At 34.5% G+C, this 23,760-nt stretch overlaps 1 protein-coding gene across 1 annotated transcript in view; it reads left to right on the forward strand.

Annotated features, from left to right (window-relative positions):
• The window catches only part of epha4b (eph receptor A4b), a 236,552-nt gene that overhangs the window by 140,938 nt on the left and 71,854 nt on the right, over positions 1–23,760 (forward strand). The window contains exons 7-8 of the mRNA XM_056479332.1: positions 3,679–3,841; positions 7,738–7,846. Coding sequence (XP_056335307.1) covers positions 3,679–3,841; positions 7,738–7,846 — 272 coding nt within the window. The remainder of the gene's footprint in view (positions 1–3,678; positions 3,842–7,737; positions 7,847–23,760) is intronic.

Raw genomic sequence — 23,760 nt, forward strand, 5'->3', positions numbered from 1 at the left:
AACAATTCAACATTGTTAATAATAGGAAATTGATGTGACTGTGTTTTAAACATGCCTCTGTCCCAGAGGTCCTTCATGCCTCTGTTTTTGGAGTAACTTGCGGCCACTGAAACCTAAATGAGTTCAAACTTATTTGCTTGGTGAAAGCATTAAGAATCTTATTTCTGCCAATTAAATAAAAGCTTAAGGGAACTAACAAATCATATTTTGTCTAATCAAAAATCATATATTTCCTTCTTGTTTTAAAAAATGTCCCCGCTTTTTTGGAATTGGGTTTGTATAATTCACAATCATGAAGTTGGACGCCATTTTCCAAACTAGCGCTTTCACTCAGCTTTTTTGCCATTTTTGTGCATGAATGCATGAGTGATTAAGTAAATCTGCCATGCGAAGTGTTATCTGGCAGTCTGTGTGATTACTATCAAATTAATCAACACACTGTATTCATAGACTTACATTTACACGCCATTGCAGATGTCTGATGTAACTATAATCACACCAATGATCATGTCAAACAGTGTAAATTAAAGCCCTGGCCTGGTCTTTTAGCACCCCAGCATCTGCCTCTCTAAAATGACTGAAAATATGATGCCTGCTGGCTACAGTGTTCACATGCTGCTGAAATAATATCCTTCATTAATCCTCTTATGTCCTGTTCTGTGCACTCCAAACTCAACACTGCCACCCTGCCGTTAGCTTTAAAAGAGATTCAAGTGTATTACAGATTGAGGGCCCTAACATACACCCGGCGCAATAAGGCACAAGACATGTTTTGTGCGAATTGTTGCTATTTTCAGACTAGCACAACCCTAATATTCATTTTGTTTAAATAGCAAATTGATTTGCACCACTTTGTGGACGTATGGGTGTGCTGATCTATAAAGGAGGTCTGTTAAGGCACATTGTTGGTGCGTTGCTATTTTGAGGAAGTGAAATAGACCACGCCATTGACCAAGTAAAAGCTTGTCAAAAGTTCAGCGCAGAGCGCGTTAGTTATGCACCTATGCAGATACAACCGCTTAATACCCACAGGATGTACAGCAATACACAAATCTCTTTACTTATGAAAAAAATAAAAGATTAAAATTATTATTTACTTCATAGATATACAAAACACTATCTCTATGCCTTCTTTGTGTCTGGGGGGCTTTTTTCAGATTATTCAAGACAATTAGCATTTTTAATAAAATGTTATTATTGTTAGCAGTATTGTTTATTATATGCATATTTATATTTGTTTTAATAAAAACAAATTTAGATTTGTCTACCTGTTGGATTTTGGAGACGTATGTATAATAGGACGTGTGTTTGGATTTAACTCAGTTTTTAACCACACTTACTTATTATTGTTCGTTCATTTGTTTGCTGTGAAATACAGTAGAACTGAATTTAAGAATAGTTTTGAAACAAATATTTGCGCTTAAAAAACTAAATTAAATGTATAGACTAATGCAGTGTTTCCCAACCCTGCTCCTGGAGGCACACCAACAGTACATATTTTGGATGTCTCCCTATTCTGACCCATTAACTTCAGGTGTTGGAGTCTCTTGTGATGTTATGATAAGTTGATTCAGATGTATTTGATTAGGGAGAGGTTGAAAATGTGTACTGTTGGTGTGCCTTCAGGAACAGGGTTGGGAAACACTGGACTAATGGATGTTTTCAGTGGAGTGTGTACAACACTATTTCCTTATCCACGAAAGTAAAGGAGTAAAGAGTAAAAGTAAAGAGAAAGTATAGAAGCTGAATGGAGGAGGATCGTTCTTTATCCTCACTGTAGATGGTCTGTTTAACTGTTTTCTTGCTACTAAAGCGTTCAGATTTTCCACTTAAAAAGTCCGCCATGTAACTGGCAAATGTGCTATGACGCGACGCAACCGACTCTTAAAGGGAATGGGAGATTAGACTCTGATTGGTTTAATGCACGTTATGCTCAAAACACACCCAACTCATTAACAGAATAAGCAAAACGCTGTTAGACTATGTGCCAGAGTTCAGAAAGTATTTTTCCATCCTTAAAATAGCAAATGTGGATTCTGACATGCCCTTAATGCTTTTGCGCCATGCGCTTTAGTCATTGCACCTAGATCAATAAAATAAACCCCTGAATGTTTACCATTGTTAGCATAGCATCACAGTAAGACTTCATAAAAGGCTTGGTGTAATGTTCTGAATTTTATATTGATTATCAATGATACATGGTAAAAGGAAGTACTTCAAGAATAAGATTTTTTTTAAAGGTCTTTCGCTATTATTATTAAACTACTATGTATTTTTATTTATTTTCAAAGATCCATTAATTTGGCATAAACATAAATATTGAAAAAATCTAATAAATGCCTTTTTTATAATTTCTATTGCTCTAATTCATTGTTGTTTTCACAAAAGTTTATATTCGATTGACTCTCTTCAACTTTTGATTCTAATAAGAATTGTTTTTTGATCAAAATGAGCATATTCTAATTATTTCTGAAGAATTGTGACATTGAAGACTAGACTAATGATGTTGAAAATTCAGCTCTGCTATCACAGCAATAAATTACATTTAAATGTATTAATATTAATAAATTGAAATAATGTTTATCCCAGTGTAATAATATTTCACAATATTAAAATGCACCCATTTATTTTTAACACCAGGGCATTCATATTTACAAAATAATTCATGCAAAATATGATTAAGTAATATTGAAATGAATAAATAGTCCACAATAAAAAATTATCATTACTAACTAACTAACTGACTCGATCGATCAATCAATCAATCAATCAATCAATCAATCAATCAATCAATCAATCAATGATTAACAATATATAAGTTGGATATTTTAAACATACAAAAACATATAATTACCTTTTATAATAATAATAATAATAATAATAATTCCTTACATTTATATAGTGCTTTTCTGGACACTCAAAGCACTTTATACATTTTTTGGGGGGAATCTCCTCATCCACCGCACATGCAGCATCCATCTGGATGACGCGACGGCAGCCATATTGCGCCAGACCGCAGGCCACACACCAGCTGATTGGTGGAGAGGAGAGAAAGTGATGAAGCCAATTATGATATGGGGATGGTTAAGAGGCCATGTTGGACAGAGGCCCGGGGGCAAATTTGGCTAGGATACCAGAGTTAAACCCTTACTTTTTTCAAGGACATTCTGGGATTTTTAACAACTACAGAGAGTCAGGACCTTGGTTTAACGTCTCATCCAAAAGATGACACTCACTGAGCACTATAGAGTCCCCCTTATACTGGGGCATAAGGACCCACACAGACCATAGGTTGAGCACCCCCTGCTGGTCTCACCAACACCACTTTCGACAGCAACATAGCTTTCCCATGTGGTCTCCCATCCAGGTACTGACCGGACACAGCCCTGCTTAGCTTCAGTGGGCAATCATGTGAAAGATGCAGAGAACTAGCTGCCGGCGATGTTTAATATAGTAGTGCTTATGGTTAATCATATTTGGGTGGTTTTAGCTATCTGTGTTGTTTTAGCCAGTTTCATTCATTTATATAGTATCATTACAAGAAAACTGTCATCCATATGCTAAACTTTTCAAAATTACAAAGGAACTCATCTTCCCATTTTTACATCATCAACATATAAACTATATTTCAAATAAAAGCAAATATGAATGTCGTTGTTGTTGTTGTTTCCATTACAGAACCAAAGAGACCAGAACTACACGGTTCTGAAGACCAAAGGGCACATGATGACTGTGGAGGGCCTAAAACCAGGAACCACATACGTGTTCAGAGTGAGGGCTCGCACTGATGGTGGATACGGCAACTATGGTGGAGAGATCGAGCTGGAGACCAGTCACGAGGGTGAGGTTTCTCTGCTCTTCTCAACAGTTCTCCTTTTCTCTCTCTATAGAGGGTCCTTCAGTAGTTTAGCACAAATCTAACAGCATTACTGCTCCATCACTGAGAAGTAGTGATGAGTTTTTAAAGGGTACCATAAAATGAAAATCTGGAAATACCTAGGCATAGCGAGAATAATAAATGGTCATGCATGGAAAGATATACCATGAGCCTCGAACACAATTTTTTCCTCGTTCTCATGTCAATCCTGTGATGGTGAAATCTCAGTAAAAAATTAGGCCAATTAGAACAAAACACACTGTGATAATCCACAACAATCATTAATATGTATGCCTCAGGCAGCGTTTGATTGGCCACAGAGTTACCTAGTGAGATTACAACAATGATCATTTTTCCCCTAATGTTTAAGTTTATCTACACTCTCAGAAATAAAGGTACGCGAGCTGTCACTGGGGTTGTACCTTTTCAAAAGCTACAAATTGTACCTAAAAGGTCCATATTAATACTTCAAGGGTACATATGAAAAAAAGTACTAAATTATAAAAAGTACTAAATTATTCATCTTAAAATTTTTAGGTACTAATATATACTTTTGAGGTACCAATATGGTACAAATATAATATATATCACAGGAAATACTGTTATGTAAATATTATTAGAAACACTAAATATAACCCTTGAAAAAGAATTAAAATTTCACAGCATGGCTAATAACTTTATCCTCAACTCGTCCTAAGACAAGAATGGGTGTTGTGCCTTGATGAAAAGTTTTGATTCATTTCAAATGTTGACTATTTTAAATTACTTACTTACTCCCAGGTCTATTTATATCAAAGTTGATATTTAGCCACACTATATTGGTGTTTTGTAACATCTAGTTTTTTATGAGGTGAGTTGTTAGCCCAATCCCAACCTGGAGGACCAGGACATACACACATACACTACAGACAATTTAGCTGACCCAATTCACCTTAACTGCATGTCTTTGGACTGTGGGGGAAACCGGAGCACCTAGTGAAAACCCACATGAACAAGGGGAGAACATGCAAACTCCACACAGAAATGCCAACTGACCCAGCCAGGGCTCGAACCAGTGACCTTCTTGCTGTGAGGTGACAGCACATTTTAAATTACTTAGGTTTTATATTATTTCTATATTATTTTTATATTATTAATTTTTAAGTTCTGGAAAGGATTTAGAATTTTCCCCACATTATCAAACTAAACATCCATGCTGTATGCAATTTACAGTGCTTTGTGTTCTGTCATGAAGTGTATGGTATGAACAAATACACACACAAGTGGTTTATGAATGTCACCGTGAGCCGAAGCCTTAAGCATTTTTCATATAATTAAAAGAGCAATTACACCACTGGACTCAGTTAACTTTGAGCTCGGTGGACGAGGTCGGCTGAGCTCTATGATTCGCTTCCATAGATGCTCGCTGGGCCGTAACCGGCTTTAAATTAGATGCATATACCACAAGGTCTCTGTGTTTACCGTGTGCCCGAAAGCTTTTTAAAAAAAATGTGCTTTGATCCCCATCCAAGAAACACAGACTCAACACTGACTCGTTTGTCCTCACAAAACACTGCGACACACTCTATTCTTGACTCCCAGAGAGCAGAAGCAGGACATTTAGTAAAAAAGTCACACACCGGTTCATTATATTAAATCTAAGGCAGAGTTCTGGAACTCCAAACATCAATGTGAAGATGAACATTCAAATATTTGAACACATAGTGAGACACTGCCCAGCAAGCATTTTTTGATTTTAAAATATGTCTAATAGATATCTAATAGACGTTCAAACATAGTCATCTTTGCTAAAACAAGGCTAAATTTGGGCTGTCAGTGAAAATCTAATACATGTCTAAGAATAGGCCAAAACTAAACTAGTCTTCAAATAAACAGAAATGAATGACTACATATATGAAGTCTGTCTAACCTGTTTATTTGACAACTAGTCCAGTTTTGGGGTATTCTAAAGCAGGTCGCACACCGGAAGCGCCGCTCGGCACCGCGACACGGCGCGCACATGACAGTTAAAAGTATCACACACCAGATGCGCATATTCACATGATATTTAACATGAAACTAATCAGATGTTTAGAATTCTGAAATGCCTGTCAAAAAATGCAAGGTTTCACAAAATTCCTTTGTTGTCCCAACACAAATCGATTAAGTTAACTTTTTAAGTAAAAAAATTTTGGTAGATTAAATATAAAACAATTAAGTTGTCAGAAAAAAAACTCAAGAATTGTGCTGATTCGGCTCATTTTAAATAAGTATTGTGAGCAAGCAGAATTTTCGAGTATAAAATCCCTGTCTTTTCCTGTCACTGTTTCTGTCCAAAAGGGGCAAAAAGTACATTTATGATGTAAAACCGACAATCTTGGTACAGCTATATAACTGAGAAATTTCTATGACGTATTGCTCATCAGATTTTTGCCATATGTTCCTGTCTCCGCGAGCTGCGATTTCTCATAACTGAGATTGTTGAATGAAGTTGAGTGGATTTCTAAATCAATTCCTGTTGCTGGAGATATTCATTTTCCAGAAAGAGGTGGTTACTCATGCGTTGCCGGCCTTGATAAATGATGTATTTGTTTTGAGTAATGAGTGGATTGCAGCAGCATAAAATCCATAGACTCGCCGTGAAACTTTCAAACCGAGCCTGTTATTCCCTCTGTTAACATCCCTATTTGGATGGCATACGTAAATTAGAACATTGACTCAGTCTTCGCCTTCATATTTAGTGGCTAAATGCAGCTGCTTCTGTTTCTTTTTTTGTTTTTTGTTTTAGAAAGAATGAAGCAGAGTTTAACATTGAAGCCAAATAATCAACATTCTTCAAGGTCTAAGAGACCACATGCTTTAAAGATATACTTGGTTGATAACATATTCAGATGTTCTCAGTGATGGTATTAAATATATGAAATATGAATAAATGCAATTTATAAAATATTAAGAAACCCAACTCATTTTTTATAAACAAAACAGAAACAGAAAAGCTATGGTTAAAGTGATAGTTCACCCTAAATCGAAGATTTAATCTCCTTCAAGTGGTTCCAGACCTGTATGAGATTTTTTTCCTCTGTTAAACACAGAAGAACATTTTTAAATAAATGTTAAAATCCATTAACTATTGACTCCCATAGTAGAATACTGATCTAATTTTCAGTTTTGGGTGAACTTTTCCTTTTAAAAAGGGGAATTTAAATTATTAAGAATAATTGTTATTATTATATTTGATCGTAAGTGTTTTTTGAAAATTAGAATTTTAGGTTTTTGGTATATATATATCAACATAAGTAGATTTTGTGGTCCAGGGTCACATATTTATATAAATATGATGATGATAATACTATAAAATCCTATTATTATCAATATAATGTAAACAATAATATTGTATATTCTAAATGAGTAAAGGAAGAAGACACATTAGTTGTGTCTTTTTTCAAATTAATAATAATAATATAGTAATAATAATAATAATAGCAATAATAATTATAATAATAAAGCAATAATAATAATATAGTAATAATAATAATAATAATAGCAATAATAATAATAATAATAATAATAATAATAATGATAGTAGCTGTAATAATAATAATAATATAGTAATAATAATAATAATAATTATTATTATTATAATAATGAACAATACATTTATTAATTTATCTTATTTTAAAATAAAATTAAAATTGCATTTAGAGTTATAATGAATTGATTTAAATATATATTTCCTTTTTTGTCTTTCTTGTTGATTTTTGATTAGGTCTAAGAAATTCATTAGAATCTCTCAGACCAAACTGAAAAGTATTAGACCTCAACAAAAGTGAAGAGTTAACACTGACACAAATGTGTCTCTTTTTCTCTTTCTCCCTTTTCAGATATGCTGGCCATTGGGGACCCGAACCAGTCCACAATCCTAGCAGTGTCCATAGCTGGAGGCATTGTGCTGCTTATCTTCCTGGTGGCGTGTTTTGTAGTGAGCGGACGGTAAGAAAAGACTTCTTTTGAACATCCCCTGACCTTTGCTTCGGCTGTTCTGTCCTTCCAAACTGTCTCAGACGTGTACTGGTCCCTCAGGCAGAAATCACAGAGCAAAAATAAAACGCTTCTGCTCGTTACATCTAAGAGTCGCTGTCAAATGGTGATTTTACAAGAAATTGAACCTTGAATTAGAAAACCAAGTGTGGATTCTTTCACGCCGAAGCGTTTAAAAGAAATAAAAAACAGGCTTACGCTGAGGTGTGACTTATAGGCTGCTAAAAACCAAGAAGAAAGCATTTGAAATTGAAGTCGGAGGGCACTTTTTGCACAGCATCTCTTCTATTCAAACAATAGCTGAAGCAGAAAAGGAGAAGCGCAGTCGCTTGGATGAGACTCACCCAGCCTATAAATTAATGCTGATAATAAATATACTCTGACTGAATTAAATAGCGGTTTTCTTTCTCGAACAAAGCTCGCCCGAAGTCTCTAAAAACATTAGTATTGATCTGAGGTGATTGCCTATCACGCTGAGTGCCCTATTCACTATTGACTAGAAAAGACCCATGTTTGCCTGCTGAGAGCATGTAGAAATGCACGTAATGGATTCAAATGCAACAAATAATTAATCTCGGACCACTCAGCTATAAAACAAAACAATAAATATGTAGGATTGGACCATGTGAGTCTTCATCGGAAGGGAGAAGGAGTGGTGGGATGCCTCCAAGTTTTACCCACATGCCAGTGCAGCTTCATGCATTACCAATTAGAGCTCTGGCATTCCTCTGTCCGGAGGGAAAGCTAGAGAAACAGACATTGTTGAGAGAATGGAAGTGTTGATTGATTGGTGATGCTTTGTTAAAAAAACATATTGTAGAAGCTCAGTAGGAGGATCGTTATGGAGAAAAGAGGATGGTGGTGTATTAGCGAACAGTACAGTGATTTTAGTTCTGGTGATGGATCAGATTTGACTCTTCTGAGAAGATTTTAGCATTTTGACAGGTTGTTTCAGAGTTGTTTGTCTGTAAATGTCTCTAAATTCCTCTCCTTTGATGCTCAGTAGAAATTCCATGCCTCGAACAATGCTGTCAGATATCAGATTGTTTGCCTTGAGCAATGTTTATTTTTTTTATGCTTATTCTCGGGCCTTCCTTTGTTTTTGTGTGAACGATGATAGTAGTCTGTCAGTTACTGTGAGCAAACATGAGCGAGCAAGCCTATAAATTTGTTGAACAAGTGAATGAATGAGTGAACAGCCATTTGAGTGAGTGAACAGGAGGCTAAATGAGTGAAAAATTGTACCAATTAATGAATAAATGAGTGAACGAATGAGCGAAAGGTTGAGCTAACAAACAAGCAGTTAAATCAACAAATAAATGAACGCACAAAGAAATTAGTGAAAAAGATAATAAATGAGTGAATGAGCAAACAAATGAGTGAATCTATAAACAAGTGAATGAGTGCACAAATTTGTGAACCAGTTAACAAATGAGTGAATGATAGAGTATGATTGTCTAAATGAGTGAAATCTGGATGATTCAAAATTGTGGTATTTGATATTCCCGCCATATTCTCACTGGTCACTTTATTAGGTACACCTGTCCAACTGCTCGTTAACGCACATTTCTAATCAGCTAATCACATGACAGCGACTCAGTGCATTTAGGCATGTAGACATGGTCGAGACTGATCTGCTGTAGTTCAAACCGAGCATCAGAATGGGGAAGAAAGGTGATTTAAGTGACTTTGAACGTGACATGGTTGTTGGTGCCACACGGGCTGATCCGAGTATTTCAGAAACTGCTGATCTACTGGGGTTTTCACGCACAACTATCTACAGCGAGTGGTCCGAAAAAGAGAAAATATTCAGTGAGCGGCAGTTCTGTGGGCGCAAATAGAAAATATGGCGCAAATATGGGCGTTTGGAAAAACGTTGCCTGGTCTGATGAGTCTCGATTTCTGCTGCGACATTTAGATGGAAGAGTCAGAATTTGGCATCAACAACATGAAAGCATTTATCCATTCTGCCTTGTATCAATGGTTATGCCTGACAAATGCCATGGACCAAAATATCTGAGAAATGTTTCCAGTACTTTGTAGAATTTATGGGGTTCAACCTGGTATTAGTAAGGTGTACCTAATAAAGTGGCCGGTGAGTATGTATATCCCGGCACACATTAAAAATTGCATAGGCTATTCTTTAAATGTACTGCATCAGTGTAGCCATTAAGATATTACTAGCCTATATTTTGTTTTATTTTTTATTAAGTGAGTAAAATAAAAAAAAAGTATATGTTTTATTTATATAAAATAATACAATAAATTGTAGTTTGGTTTTAGTTTTAATAGAATTAAAATTGAAATGAATTAGGCTATACAGCTTGTAATCAACCACTGCTTGCGCTTTTGCTAGATAACTTTAACTGTATAGGCTGTGTAACAGCAGCTGAAAGACATTTATACCTGTCACTTTCACAGCTGTATTTGATAGATTTAGCAAAAGGCCTCTGTGGTTGGCTTGTCAATACTGCAAAATTGTGCAAAGAATAAGCAAAGTGCAGACATTTAGTTGTTTTATATGATTTCAGTTTATTTATTTAATAAGTAACCTTATTTATTATTAGTAGTATATTTTCTAGCATGCAGTTTTAAAACTGGCATGTCAAGAGCTCAACTTGAGTGGTAGACTTGTGTAATTAGACCAAAATAGGCCTTACATAAAACAAAAATGATTTGTCAACTTGTTCTACAGTATAGTAAACTGCCTCTTTTAAAAGACTTTATAAAAAACTGCAGATTTTTTTTCTTCTATATATTTCGCTGTGTGCAGGATTTCCAGACGATTATTCCTTTGGCTTTGAGCCTCAGGCATAAGTCTCCACTCTAGCACAGCTGTCTGATATACAGTACTATAGAAAGATTATGCAAACTCCACCATTCTTCAGAGACCAGTGAGACCTCAATAACCCCTGCCGGTCAGATGTATGTCCTTGAGGAGAAGCCCTGGCTTACTTTCAGACATTGAGAATAGTTTCATTTCATGCAGCTCAGGATTTCAGGGTGAGATATCGAACAACATAATCACCTTCCTGCTCCTCCTGTGTTGGTCTATGCAAATCCCACTTGACCTATTGAGTCTGTTCTGTTTCCTATTACCATTAGGCCAAGAATATCTATCATTTATGTGAGTAGCAGCATGCCACAAAGAAAAAAAAAGAGCAAACCAATGGGTGAATGAGCAAACTAATATGTGAAAAAGGCAATGAATGAATGAATGAATGAATGACTGACTGAATAAATGAACAAATGAACAAACAAACAAACAAACAAACGACCAAATTAATGATCAAGCTAATAAGTGAATGATGGAGCAAGCCAGATATTGATTGAAGAAGTGAGCTCATGAATGAGTAAACAAACAAATAAGCATTTCATTTACATTGTCATATAGGGTGAACAATCTAATGAATGAGTAAATGAGTAAACAAGCAAACTAATGATTGAAGAGATGAGTGAACTTGTGAACTTGTTAACAAATGAGCGAATACGCAATCAAATTATTGAATGACTCGGTGAACAAATAGTTAAAGACACACAAGCAAGGTGGTCAGTTAACCCTTGTTATTATGAATGAGTGAACAAATGAGAAAAATGTCTGATTAAATGAGTGAAATTATGAGTGAACAAAAGATGATGATTGAACAATAACAAACAAAAAAAGAATTGGGTGAACAAACAAAAGCAATGTTGTTGGTTTAACCTCATTATTATGAATGAGTGAACAAATGAGTGAATGTCTGATTGAATAAGTGAACAATTGAGTGAACAAGAAATTAACGAACGAACAAACAAATGAGTGAGCAAACAAGCAGAGTGGTTGGTTAACCATTGCTATTATGAATGAGTGAACATGCGAGCAAGTGTCAGATTTAATAGGGCAACACATTAGCAAACAGATTAGTAAATAAATGAACAATAAATGAGCAATCAAACAAGCAAACGAGAAAACAAATAATCAGAGTGATTGATTTATCCTCATTATTATGAATGAATGAACAAATGAGAATATGTCAGATTAAACAACAAGTGAACAAATGAGTAACGAGATGAGCAAACATTAATAAACAAGAGTAGAGTGGTTGGTTAACTCTCATTATTATGAATGAGTGAACAAGTGTGCATTTGTCTGATTGAATTAGAGAACGAGTGAGAACGAGTAAACAAACAATAGAAAATGAACAAATGACTGAGCAGAGGTGCTGATTAACTCTCATTATTGTGAATGAGTGAACAAATGAGCAAATGTCTGATTAAACGAGGGAACAAATGAGTGAACGAGAAATGAGCAAACAAACAAATGAAGGTACAAACAATCAGAGTGGTTAGTTTACCCTTATTGTTATGAATGAGTGAATGAGAAAATATCTGATTAAGCGAATTAGCACATGAGTGAACTAGATTAAAACATTAACAAACAAACAAGAGCAGAGGGTTGGCTAACCCTGAATGAGTAAACAAGTGAGCGCATGTCTGATTGAATGAGAGAACAAATGAGTTAACAAATAAACAAGAAATGAGCAAACAAACAAATGAAGGAACAAACAATCAGAGTGGTTAATTTACTCTCATTGTTGTGAATGAGTGAATAAGAAAATATCTGATTAAGTGAGTTAACAAATGAGTGAACGAGATTAAAACATGAACAAACCTCATTTTTATGAATGCGTGAACAAATGAGCAAACGTCTGATTGAATGAGCGAACAAATTAGTGAACAAACGAGTGAACAAAAAAACAAACAAATGATCAGAGTGGCTGATAAACCCTCATTATTATGAATGAGTAAACAAGTCAGCAAACGTTTGTTTAAATGAGTGAACAAGAAAGGAGTAAACAAACAAATGAAGGAACAAACAAACAATCAGAATGGTTAATTTACCATCATCATTATGAATGAGTGAATGAGAAAATATCTGATTAAGCAAGTTAACAAACGAGTTAACGAGTCAAAAACATTAACAAACAAACAAACAAACAAACAAGAGCTGAGTGATTGACTAAACCTCATTTTTATGAATGAGTGAACAAATGAGCTGATGTCTGATTGAATGAGTGTACAAATTAGCAAAAAAAAAACAAGTGAACAAATTAAATTAGGATCAAACAAGCGGCTAGACAAACAGAGTAGCTGATTAACCTTAATTATTATGAATGAGTGAACAAATGAGCAAACATCTGATTGAATGAGTGAACAAACAAAATTGAAAACAAATGAACATATAATCAAATTATGAAAGTGGCTGATTAAACATCATTATTATGAATAAGTGAACAAATCAGTAAACGTTTGATTAAAAGAGTCGACAAATGAGTAAATGAGTGAACAAACAAGTGAAGGAACAAACAATGAGAGTGTTTAATTTACCCTCATTATTATGAATGAGTGAATGAGAAAATATCTGATTAGGCAGTTACCAAATGAGTGAACAAGATTGAAACATTACAAACAAACAAACAAACAAACAAACAAGAGCAGAGTGCTTGGCTATCCCTCAGTATGATGAATAAGTGAACAGATGAGCGAACGTCTGATTAAAAGAGCAAAAAAATGAGTGAATAAGAAATGAGCAAACAAACAAATGAAGGAACAAACAATCAGAGTGGTTAATTTACCCTCATTGTTATGAATGAGTGAATGAGAAAATATTTGAAATGTGTTAACACATGAGTGAACTAGATTAAAACAAACAAACAAGAGCAGAATGTTTGGCTAACTCATTATTATGGATGAGTGAACAAATGAAAGAACATCTGATTGAATGAGCAAATATATTAATGAACAAGTGAATGAAGAAATGTGTTATTATTATTATTATTATTATTGTTACTGTTTCTTATACTTCTCCTTTTCTGTCATTGTCTTTCTCTCTGTTTCCCTTTTCTCTGTCTGAGTGAATAAGCATGTGAACGAATGAATGAGTGAACTCATAAATGAATATTGCATAACAAACAACCATAACAAAAGAGCGTCAGTGTTTAGCTGGCTTTTCAACATTAGCATTTTCTATCTCTATTCCCCACACTCCTCTTTTTTATCCAGTCTCTCCGTTTCCCTCTTTCTTCATTTTCTGTCTTTAAGAACATGAGCAATATTTTGCTAAAACTGCAGCAGAGCACCGCTAGCATATTTTTGCACCGTTGAAGACTTCACCTGGCTCACAGAGATAATGCATAATTTAGAGATTTTAACATCAGCATGGCCTGCTTCAGCACCGTAATACAAGCCCGGTCTACAAGAAAGACCGGTATTTATGCGTTATTATAACCATTGGAAATACAGCTAATTAGCATCGTTCCCCTTTCCTCAGTGAAAATAGGCAAGCATGATTAGCATACCATAAAAATGCATGTTACATTCACATTCTCAATAATAAAACTATCAGCGCGCTGGTTAATAGAAATAAAGTTGAAGCCATTAGTTCTCTCTCCGTTGCCTGTGATCTCTTTTCTTTTTTGTGCGCGAGTAAAATAGCAGCTGGGATGAAAATAGCTAAATAAATAAATAATTCTATTTTAATTTGCTTGTTCATTGCACCGGGGACTTACATTGGCTGACAGAATACAGAATTCTTTGTGGTTTTGTATAAGGACAACTGGAAAAACTGGCATGTGTTGCGACAGGCAGATGGTGTTCAGTCATCAAAATTTGTATTTTTATTTATTTATTTTTTAAAGTTCCTTTCCCTAAAAAGCAATTAAATCACAGCAGGTTGGTGTTAAAGGCTTGAAAACTCACGCTTAACTGTTGTATTTATCGAACATCGCTGCTGCTCACATCATTGCCAGACAATTATTTTTGTTTTCAAGTTACGAGAAAGTTGAACAATCTATTTCACTCCTACGTCTAACTTGCTCTATCCTCACGGATTATCTCTTTTAAGCCGTATCCTCAGCGGAGCGCCTAATTATTTAGTGTGCACACTGCACATGCCAATATTTGTCTTTTAATTACATATTTTTAAAAAATATTTTCTGCTGTGCACAAATCAAGCATGGCCATGAAATTTGAATAATTATCAGACTGAGATTGAATAAATAAATCATGCATCTTAAATGTGTGCTCTGTGATTTTCTCTTTAATTCAATGAATATGATCTGAGATATCTCAAATCAAATGGTTAGTGGCCTAAAATAATTCTTATTTTATTATTACAATAATGAGTGTCACGATGGTGCAGTGGGTTGCACGATCACCTCACAGCAAGAAGGTCGCTGGTTCAAGCCTCAGCTGGGTCAGTTGGCATTTTTGTGTGGAGTTTACATGTTTTCCCCATGTTCGCGTGGGTTTCCTCCAGGTGCTCCGGTTTCCCTCACAGTCCAAAAACATGCGCTATAGGTGAATACGCTAAATTGTCCGTAGTGTATGTGTGTTAATGAGTGTGTATGGGTGTTTCCCAGTGATAGGTTGCAGCCGGAAACGCATCCACTGTGTAAAACATATGCTGGATGAGTTGCCGGTTCTTTCCGCTGTGGCGACCCCTGATTAATAAAGGGACTAAGCTGAAAAGAAAACGGATGAATGAATATTACAATAATAATTCATATTTTTATTATTGTCATTCTCTGTATAGAGCATACAAAAAAAGGCTTTTGTTTCTAGCTTTAATTGCAAGCAAACTTCTACCTGAAATTATGTGATCAGTTACTCATCCTCTACTTAATTCCATCCTGTTTAAGTTTTTTTTTCTTCCGTTGAGCACAAAAGAAGATATTTTGAAGAATGTACATGAAGAATTATTTTTCTTCCTATTGTGGGTGTCAAATGTTACAAGTTTCCAACATTCTTCTAAATATCCTCATTTGTGTTTAGAACCACTTCAGGGTGATTCGATTGTAAGTATTTATTTTTTGAGGGGTGAACTACTCCTATAAATGCATGCCTGCTTTAGAGAAAACATTCATTCATTCAATTTCCTTTGGCTTCGTCCCTTTATTCATGAGGGGTTTCTACAGTGGAATGAACCGCCAATTTCAGGCTTGTTTAAACTTCTGCATCGAGTAATCGGCGTGACCCACGGTGCAAGCCTTGCGCATATAGCTGTGTATTTATACTTCTGCAGGCTGTTTGTGTTGCTCTGCAATAACAGCTCCCAAACACTAGTTGACAGTAGATTTTTATGTTCCTCTGTGTCGAGTTTCTTCATGGGTATTTCGTTTTTTTTTTTACGCTACAAGTAGATCAAACTCATTCAGAGGTGGAAACCAGCGGACGTGCAACAACTTTAATCATAAGGTAAACGCAAAACAAAAGTTTCCATCTGGAGCTCCTTCACGGCACTTGACACTCGCTTCATCAGGCTTGCGGCTCTCAGCACCGCCGCCACCAGTCGACCAATCATAGAGCTTGTGTTACACTTCGGTGCGATGTGTAGTTACATTTTTTTGAGTCTTTAGACTGTGGGGGAAACCAGAGCACCCTGAGGAAACCAACGCAAACATGAGGAGAATATGCAAACTCCACACAGAAATGCCAACTGACCCAGTTGGGACTCAAACCAGCGACCTTCTTGCTGTGAGGTGACAGTGCTAACCACTGAGCCACTGTGTTGCCTACTTAGAGAAAACATTGGTATTTTAATTTTTAGATCTGCCATATTAAGCATCTTTTTTCCCCAATTCATGTTTAAACAGATAGATTGCCTCAATTTATAGTATCACTAGTGCACTTTCAGTCTATATAGTGTGCTTAAATCCCTTTGTCACTCTGCTTATATCATGACAGGGGAAATTTGAGATTCTACAAGAGATCATTGACTTAAATCCTTGATGATGCGAGTGTGGCGCAGATGAATTTGTCTGTGTAATAAAAGATGAAGTGCGCAGGAAGCCGATCTAATCAGAGAGAAGAAGGAGCTCTTTGTCAATGAGATGTTATCTTGGAAGCATCTGTTACGGGCCTTGGGTTATTCTTAAATCTTAATGATGACAGAAAAGCATGCTCTTTATTATGAAACATGCTTCTGCCACAGCATAAGAACTAAATAAAGAAGGCAATTGTGACTTTTTACTTGGACAATTGTAGTGAAGTCACAATTGCAAGATACTACTAATATTACTTTTAGGTTATAAAAGTTTTTCTTTGCAATTATGACTTTATTTTCCATAATTGTAACTTTTTTTAGTAAGTATTTTTATAGAATTTTCACAATAATACTCAATTATATATATATATATATATATATATATATATATATATATATATATATATATATATATATATATATATATATATATATACATATATATATATACATATATATATATATATACATATATATATATATATACATACTGTACATACATACATACATACATACATATATATACATACTGTACATACATACATACATACATACATATATATACATACTGTACATACATACATACATACATACATACATACATACATACATACAAACATACATACAAACATACATACATACATACATACGTACATACATACATACATACATACATACATAGATAAATAGATAAAAAACAAACAAATAAATAAACATATTTAAAAATAATAATAAATAAATAAAAACACAAAACAGAGAGGGAAAAGAAGTGGGGAAAAATAAAATAAAAAGAAGCTCAGATTATAAATAAAACAAGACTATCTCAAATAAAACAGATCAGAAATAGGGTGAAACATTGCTAATTTTCCAGATAGTAATGCACTTACAATATTATTTTTGATATAATTGGACAAAGACTAGGTCCAACCTTGAAAAAGTCTTCCTCTTTTGTGTGTGTGTGTGTGTCTGTGTAATGAGTGTAATGAAGTTCAAGGAAAATTACAGTAACTCAAAAATCTTGTGCCAACCTTTAAGTGATGGAGATTTATCACTGGCCTTTTTTAAGCCTTGCATTTTCACAATTCATAGAGAATTGTAGAGTTCATGAAAATTGTTTTTTGTTCCTACTATCGATGTCAAAGCCTACAAATTTCCAACATTCTTCTAAATATCCTCTTTTGTGTTTAGAACCACTTCATGGTGATTAAATTGTAAGGTTTTTTTTGGGAGAACTCATTCATTCATTAATTTTTCTTTGGCTTAGTCCCTTTATTCATCAGGGGTCGCCACAGTGGAATGACTCGCCAACTTATCCAGTATATGTTTTACACAGTGGATGCCCTTCCAGTTGAAACCCAGTACTGGGAAACACCCATACTCTCATTCGCACACATACACTATGGCCAATTTAGTTTATTCAATTCACCTATAGCGCGTCTTTGGACTGTGGGGGAAACTGGAGCACCTGGAGGAAACCCATGTGAACGTCAAATTCTAGAGTTTATAACTCTAAACTGTCACAAGGATTCACAGTTCTGAGTAAAAAAAATACATAAACTTAAGGTTTAAAGAAAGAAAGAAAGAATTCAGAGTTTAGACTTCGCAATACATTTTATTCTGTTTAGATTTCAGTTCTGGCTTTTCACCTTGCAGTTGAAAATCTATTTTTTTTTAATTAACTGTGACTTAATTTTGATTTGAGATCAGACTGTACATAAATCTCTAACTCTAAATTGCAATTATAGATTGTAAGATGCAGAATCACAAGTACAGAATGAGGGAAAGTACACTTTTGAATAATACACTTTTTTTCACAAATTTTGTGAGAGATGGATTTACGCGTCCAGTGTTCTCCAGCCTTCGGCACCTAGACTGCAGCTCTGCACAAGATGTTTGGCCATAGGAGAAATGGTCATGCCCAACTGAGCCTGTTTTTTTTTTTTTTTTTCTTGAGGTTTTTTACCCTTCACTTTCATCAATTGGTGAAGTTTTTTTCCTCGCCACTGGCTTGCAAAGTTCGGGACTTGTAGAACTGCACACGGATGGATTGCTCTTCAGTGTTTGGACTGTCAGCAGTGTATAATAAACCACACTAAACTGAACTGAATTTAAACTCTGACAACCGAACTGACACTGTTTCAATTCACTATAATTTGCTATGGGAAGCTGCTTTGACACAATCTACAATGTAAAAGCGCTATACAAATAAAGTCGAATTGAATTGAACTGAATTGAATTGAATCTACAATTTTAAGAAGAAAGCTCAAAAATGTGTCAGAACTGTACACTCAAAACATATAAATCATTGGATGAACCATTCAATAAATTAGTTTAGCCCCAACTTAAAAAAAAAACTATTTACACAATTATATGCAATTGAGTTGGTCCAACATGATTTCATCAAATAAAATTTTAAATACATTTGTATTTTTATTTAACTTAAACTCAAAGGTCTGATAATATCGTGTATGTCTATTATGTGTCGTACATTTCAACGTCTCTTAGTTTTATTTGAAATTATCCTAAATTAACTAAAAGAGACGTTTTTAATCATATTTCATGAGTTGTATATGTACAGTCGATTGAGACTGAGAATTTTAGCACAGTTTCTAACCTCACTGAGCAAAGCAACAAAATGCATTTCTGTTAATTAAGCTGCCAACACCCAAAGCATGGGTTCTGCTGCAAAACTCAAAGCATTGCATTAAAATATTCTAAATCTTTAAACTAAAGTGAAGATTAAACTTTAACAAGCCTGTCTATTAACTTTGAACACCTAAGATTACTTTTATTGTCAGCATTTCCCTCGCTTAATTCAATCCCACACAAAGCATGATAGAAACTACTAATCCCCTAACCAGGTAGTTGAACCAACACGATTCCTTCATGTTGTCCCAACACAAAACAAGTTAACTGAATGGTTTACAAATTTAAGTTGACTGAACATAAAACAATTAAATTTGCCAAAGAAACGACAAGAATTGTTCTGTTTCAGCTCATTTTAAACAGGTAGTTTGAACAAGCAGCAGTACTTTTTTTGGGAGTGTATTAAACAGTGCCAAAAAAGATTCCTCTACTAAACAATCACCCACTCTCATATGAGTAAAACAACTCTCCTAGCACCAAATCTGAGAGCACTTCAAATATGTTTTTGATATTTTCCATCATCTCCCAAACAAGTTGTTCATAATGAACTTCTGCATAAAATGGTCTGTTTTGTACCTCTAGTGTGCTTGTATACGGTAATGCCAAAATGACATCTTTTGACTGGCCAAATGGCACCAATTTAATAAACGTTTGGCTCTTTGTTTTTCTGCCCCAATACAAATGCATCTGTGCCACTTGTAAACTCCCTGTGCCTGCAATTGTAACACAACAAACATAATGACATTTTAGAGCCAAAACTGCATATAAACTGAGGAACTTTCCCATTATAAAAGCTGGAATGGTGAACACTGGCTTTCATATGAGCATTGGGTTCCAAGTCTGTTTTCTCAGTGCATTTTCATTAACACACACGTGCAAAAGCTAATACTTCTCACGCTGGTCCAGAGGTGTAATGGTTCTCTCATCCTCTTAATGTGATGGACCGGCCTCTCACCGCAATATACTCTCCATGTGTAAAAGCGCTCTTTGGCAACGACGAGGGGCTATAATTGTTTCTATAGGATGGACGGCACTATAGCTCCGTTCATTTTGAGCTCTGTGATTTGAGCAGCGACTGAAATAATGCACGGTCAGCATGAAGGAGAAGTAAACACTGAGATAATGAAAGCAAAGCAAGTTGCCGCCTGTCAGGCACAATTATACAGGATGGGAATCTCAGCACTTGCGCTAGGAAAAGGTGGCAGACCTGTTTGTGTGGATGGAGATTTAAGTGATTTAAATTTCTGTGTACTGTAGTACTTTTATAAGAGGCTGAGAGCTACAAAAATACAGTGGGTTGTTTCATTATAAAATTAAAAATAGGTTGTAATACTACTATTATTATTATTATTATTATTATTATTATTATTATTATTATTATTATTATTAAAGATAATGTTTCATTATTATTGCTGCAACTTCTGCTACTACTAATAAAATAAAAAATATTTTAATTTAAATAGTAAATAATAAATTAGGGATCCACCGATATGTTTTTTTACTTATACCGATAACAGATAACTCATTAGATTTGGAGGCTGATGGCCAATATATTAGCCGATGACTATAAATGTTTCAAATTTTTCTGCATGATTACAAAAAAACTAAAGGTAATCACATACAGTGAACATCTGATTTTATTTTAAAACCGTGACTTCAGAAAAAAAAAATCTGATCTGAACTTTATTATTTAAGTACTCTTTTTTTATAGCCAATGCTCTTTTATATAAATAAAATCTACTGCCTGACAAAAGACGTATGCATCCATGAAGAAACCAAGTCACTGAAGATGAATTAAAATCAGTAAAACAGTAAAAAATAGTTAATAAATAATAATAACAATTCCTTACATTTATATAGCGCTTTTCTAGATACTCAAAGCAGTGTGTAGCATCCACCTGAATGACATGATGGCAGCCATATTACGCAAACATATTAAAAAACTATAATAATAATAATAATAATAATAATAATAATAATAATAATAATAATATTATAATATAATTATTATTATTATTATTATTATTATTATTATTATTATTATTTATATATGTTATTGAAATATTAATAATCATATAACAACAACAACAACAATAATAATAATAATAATAATAATAATAATAATAATAATAATAATAATAATAATAATAATAATAATAACAAATATTATTATTATTATTATTATTATTATTATTATTATTATTATTATTATTATTATTATTATTATTATTAATAATAATAATATTGTTATTTATTTTTATTGATTGTATTTTATTCTATTCTATTCTAGTTTATTTTATTTTATTATTTAATTTTTTTATTAATATTTAAATATGCAGGTTTATATAGAGCTGTAGATTATTACAAAACAACAGTAACAGCAGCAGCATTAACAATAACAGTAATAATAATAGATATTGTTATTGTTTCTGTAAAACTTAACATCATTTGCATTCATAACTTAACATAATTACTTAACAAACCTTTCATAATTTGCATTTGTAGTATTTCGAATTTGTAATTAAAAGTCGTCCTAAAGGAACTTGCTCTCTCATTTAGTCTATAATTTCCACCATCGTTTTCCACCAAAACAAAGGCATGCACTTTACGTCCTTTCATTTTCTTTTCGGCCGATTAGCAAATGAGCGTTTTATTGCGTTCGCAGCCCCTGCGTAGATTAGGGCCGACGCTAGTCATCGTGTCAGAGGTCAGACTCCTTAATTAATTGGATTCCGACTGCTGTACTGAATCAAACTAATAAAAAGCGGCTCTCAAAAATAGCATCATTAGTGGCGCAATTTTCTCTCCTGCGTCCTCAATTACCGTAATGAATCGTTAACAAATGAGATGTTTCTCCACACCTATCAGAAGAAAAGAAAGCATCCTGGAATGTAGCACCATATCTCTCTATTTAATCTCTTCGCTTCACTAATAATGACTCTGGCTGGAGTAAATCTTTTTTTAAAACAGCAAGCGCAGGCCTTTGGAGCTCAGCCAGGTCTCCTCCGACAGAGAAAGGAGCCAAGAGCGAGTAGCTGAAAGAAATGAGGAACGAGCGTTTTTGTTTCACATTCGTTCAGGCTATCTGTTATTGCGTGATAATGTAATGACCGCGGCGCAAGCGTCGACGGCTCCCGTGAGCAGGAGCCGAGGGTGTCTCTGATTGCCATTAATCTGAAGAGCCACTCGGCATGATGAAAGCATTAGCGAGGCATTTCTCCGTCCGTCTCCATCCTATTAGCACTGTGGAAAACACACCGACTGATTAGAAATTGTCTGATCTTCGGAGAAAAAAAAGGCTGTCGTTTATGCTAATCGTGCCTTCTGACAGACACTGCAAGCCGAAATGCTCCCTTAGCAAAAATGAGGAGAGCTTTTGTGTTCATCTTTTTTAGATTTAGTGTCAATTTCACGAGAGAGAAATTCTGAAGTGATTTCACTGTTATTTGGGGGATTACATGGAGATACAGTCTGTATTTCAAAAAGTTAAGAGAAACTAAAATAAATTATTTCCAGTATCTTATTGGAAATATAAGTCAGAGATTCCCAAACACAAGTCACTTCCATTTTAATAAAAAAAAAATTATTTTTACTTTTAGGTTGCATGTCAACCAAAATATTGGGCCCTATCATACAATCAGCGCAACAAGGAGCAAGACATGTATGGCGCAATTTGTTGCTATTTGCAGACCAGCGCAATGGTAATTTTCATGTTTTGTGCCACGTTGTTTAAATGGCAAATTCATTTGTGCCACTGTGGACTCATGGGTGTGCTGGTCCAAAAATGAGATCAAGTGTTAAGGCGCGTTGTTAGCGCGTTGCTGTTTTGAGGAGCTGAAATGGCCGCGCCATTGACCGACTAAAAGCTGGTCTAAAGTCCAACGCAGAGCGCGTTAAGTATCTTTTCATTTGAAAAAAAAATTTAAGGATTAAAATGTTACAAATGTTCTTCAGTTGTTTTAATGTGAGCACCATGTTTTTTTTTAGAATGGGCTAAGTGTATGTTTCACATGAAGTGCTTAGTGATCTGTGTTTTTTTAAATGACAGTTAAATAATAATTTATTGCTGTGCTGCAGAAGAGTGTGTTTTGAAAGTACACAGACATTTTGAGCTATATTTTTTTCTAGAGCTCATTATTATTTTTTTTTTTTTACTGTTGTTGTCAATGAAAGTGCCATGTTTTTTAAATGCCAGCAGCGTAGTGAGGCACTAAGTTGTATGTTTTACGGTCATGTTTTTTTAAATGTGGCAACAGTTGAAGAAATGCTTACAGCATATTTTTATTAGACTTACAGGGTATTTTTGGAAGAACGCTGGCATTTTCAGCAAAAACAGGTGGACACACATTAAATGTAAATACAAAACAAAAATATAACAAAATGTTCTTACATTAGTACAATGGATTTAACGGTTACA

The sequence above is a fragment of the Danio aesculapii genome, chromosome 2, assembly GCF_903798145.1.
Source record: "Danio aesculapii chromosome 2, fDanAes4.1, whole genome shotgun sequence".
NCBI classification, from domain to species: Eukaryota; Metazoa; Chordata; class Actinopteri; order Cypriniformes; family Danionidae; genus Danio; species Danio aesculapii.